This window comes from Nanorana parkeri, unplaced genomic scaffold, assembly GCF_000935625.1.
Source record: "Nanorana parkeri isolate BGI_ZX_2015 unplaced genomic scaffold, ASM93562v1 scaffold56, whole genome shotgun sequence".
Lineage (NCBI taxonomy): Eukaryota > Metazoa > Chordata > Amphibia > Anura > Dicroglossidae > Nanorana > Nanorana parkeri.
The window spans coordinates 25511-27678 of NW_017306324.1; the positions used below are offsets into that span (position 1 = coordinate 25511).

At 51.8% G+C, this 2168-nt stretch overlaps 1 protein-coding gene across 1 annotated transcript in view; it reads left to right on the forward strand.

The window, feature by feature from the left end:
* The first annotated feature begins 1418 nt into the window (after window positions 1–1418).
* The window catches only part of LOC108804367 (WD repeat-containing protein 38-like), a 47731-nt gene continuing 46981 nt past the window's right edge, over window positions 1419–2168 (forward strand). The window contains exon 1 of the mRNA XM_018576078.1: window positions 1419–1458. Coding sequence (XP_018431580.1) covers window positions 1419–1458 — 40 coding nt within the window. The remainder of the gene's footprint in view (window positions 1459–2168) is intronic.

A 2168-nucleotide genomic window follows, 5' to 3' on the forward strand; every position in this document is an offset into this window, starting at 1 on the left:
CCCATCTGAGCTGCAATACCGAGGAGGCCCCCTCCTAGAACCCCAGAGGACCAAAAAATAGGTCCACTAGAGGACCAGGGGAGGGCCACCTCCAGTGGTTATAATGAGATATCAATGTAATAGACACGAGCATGGTAAGGCAGCAGTAAATTCAGGACATACAACAGAGTGACCTGGGACTGTGACTCAGCATCCAGCAAGAAGGTTCATCAGGCTTCGCTCCTTGCATGAGAAGGGCCAGGGGCATTACGCTGACTGGTTCGGTTGCGGGACTTCCCCGACCTGGAGGCCCCTGGCGGAAGCGGAGCAGAAAGTGGACGGTCTTCTGAAAAGTCTAGCCAGTTCGGGATTGGTATAGCCTCTGCCCCCGGGAAGGAGAATAATCAGGCAGTTGTTGAGGGCGATGCAGATGAAATAATGAGTCGCCTTTCCACACAATAAGATGAAAAAGATGTCCCCACGTGTAAGAAGCATCAGACGAGTGGATGATTTCCAACTAGGGCCGCAGAGATCGTTGCATGCGGAGGGTGTGTCTGGAAAGGCCGGGCATAATTTGAATGTGAGCGCCATCAAAATCCATAGGCCCCTTGTGCCAGGACTGGCGCAGAATCTCCTCCTTGATCGCGTACAAATGACCCGACATAACACATCACGGGGCGGGGAGTTAGCAGAGGTTGGTGAACGGATACCCAGGACACGATGTACACAATAAAATTCCATGACCGCTTCAGGGGGTTTATCCAGGTAGTGATTGAGGATCGCCAGGACTGTAGAGCATAGGTCACGTCCAGCTGTAGCTTCAGGAATGCCCCACAGACACAAATTGTTGTGTCTGTTGTGGTTTTCGCCATCATCTAGCCAGAGGAAAGCCGTAGTGATCTGTGCACCCATATCTGAATGGGCCGACTCCAAGGCTGATATCCATTGCGTCAGGGAGGCAGTGGACTCTTCTATTGTAGACACTCGTCCATCCAGGGACATCACTATCCGCCCAATGTCCTGAACTTCCTGTCTGAAGTCCGCCACTATCTTCGCAGCCATGTCCTCCAGGTCTCCCTTCGCAGTGAGGCGCGGAAGGATCTCTCTCCAGTCCCCCCTCTCCTACCTCAGCCACATGATCCCCGGAGTCAGCGGGCGGATCGGTAAGGAGATCGGTGATGGAGGCCGATCACAAGCTGGATCTGCTGCGTCGGAGGGAGGCGCCACCAACTTGCCCCTTGTTTTGGAAGGAGTGGGGCCTGCTGTCGCAGAGTGGGTAGTCGCCATGTGCGACGAGCCACCCACTCGGACCGAGGGGGCGAAGAAGCCTGCCAGGTCAGACTGTTGGGAGCTCCGGAGGTGCGCCTGACTCCCCTGTGCCCGTGACATGCAGAAAGAGGGGAATTATCGTCAACTGAAGAGTAGGCCGGTGCCGGGAGATGCAGAGCTCCAAGAAGACACGTCTTCACGTCGCCATTGGTAAGCCACGCCCCTTGGGCCCTTCTTTTTAACATCCTGTGAATAGTCTCAGAATAGCATCACTCTTGCACCTGCAATAGCTATAGCTCCCAATTCACGGGCCTTACGGAGGATTGACTCCTTATCTCTATAGTTAGCCAATCTAATCAGCATACTCCTTGGTAAGTTCCCATGTACATGAGTGTGTGCAGGTATTCTATACGCACCCTCAATCATAAACATAGGAGATAGACATTCTTTTCCTATTGTCTCCAATATCAATTTTTCCATAAACGCCACCGGATTTAACCCCCCCAGTTTTTTTAGGTATTCCCACCATTCTGATATTATTGCGTCTTGCTCTGTTTTCCAGTTCTTCAATTTTACGGGAATTAACATTAACTTTTTGCAAAGCCATTTTAAGATCGGCACATATAGAGATATCTGCATCCTCCAACGTATTAATTCTGTCCCCTGCCTCTGTCAGCCTCTCTCTAATCTTTTGCATATCTTGTCTGAGAAAAGATATATCTATCCGCATAGCTTGTATTTGCTCCGCCATGGAAGTCACAATGCTGGTTTGTTCTGCCAGCAGCACATCTTTAAGAGTGTGTCCCCTGGGGCGTGCGGATTCAGTAAAAGTTACTGTCTATTAGATGTATCCAAAGTCTCCTCTGTGCCCCCCCCCCCCCCCCCCCCAGCACCCCGTCAGCCCTTCCAACAGGGTGGTG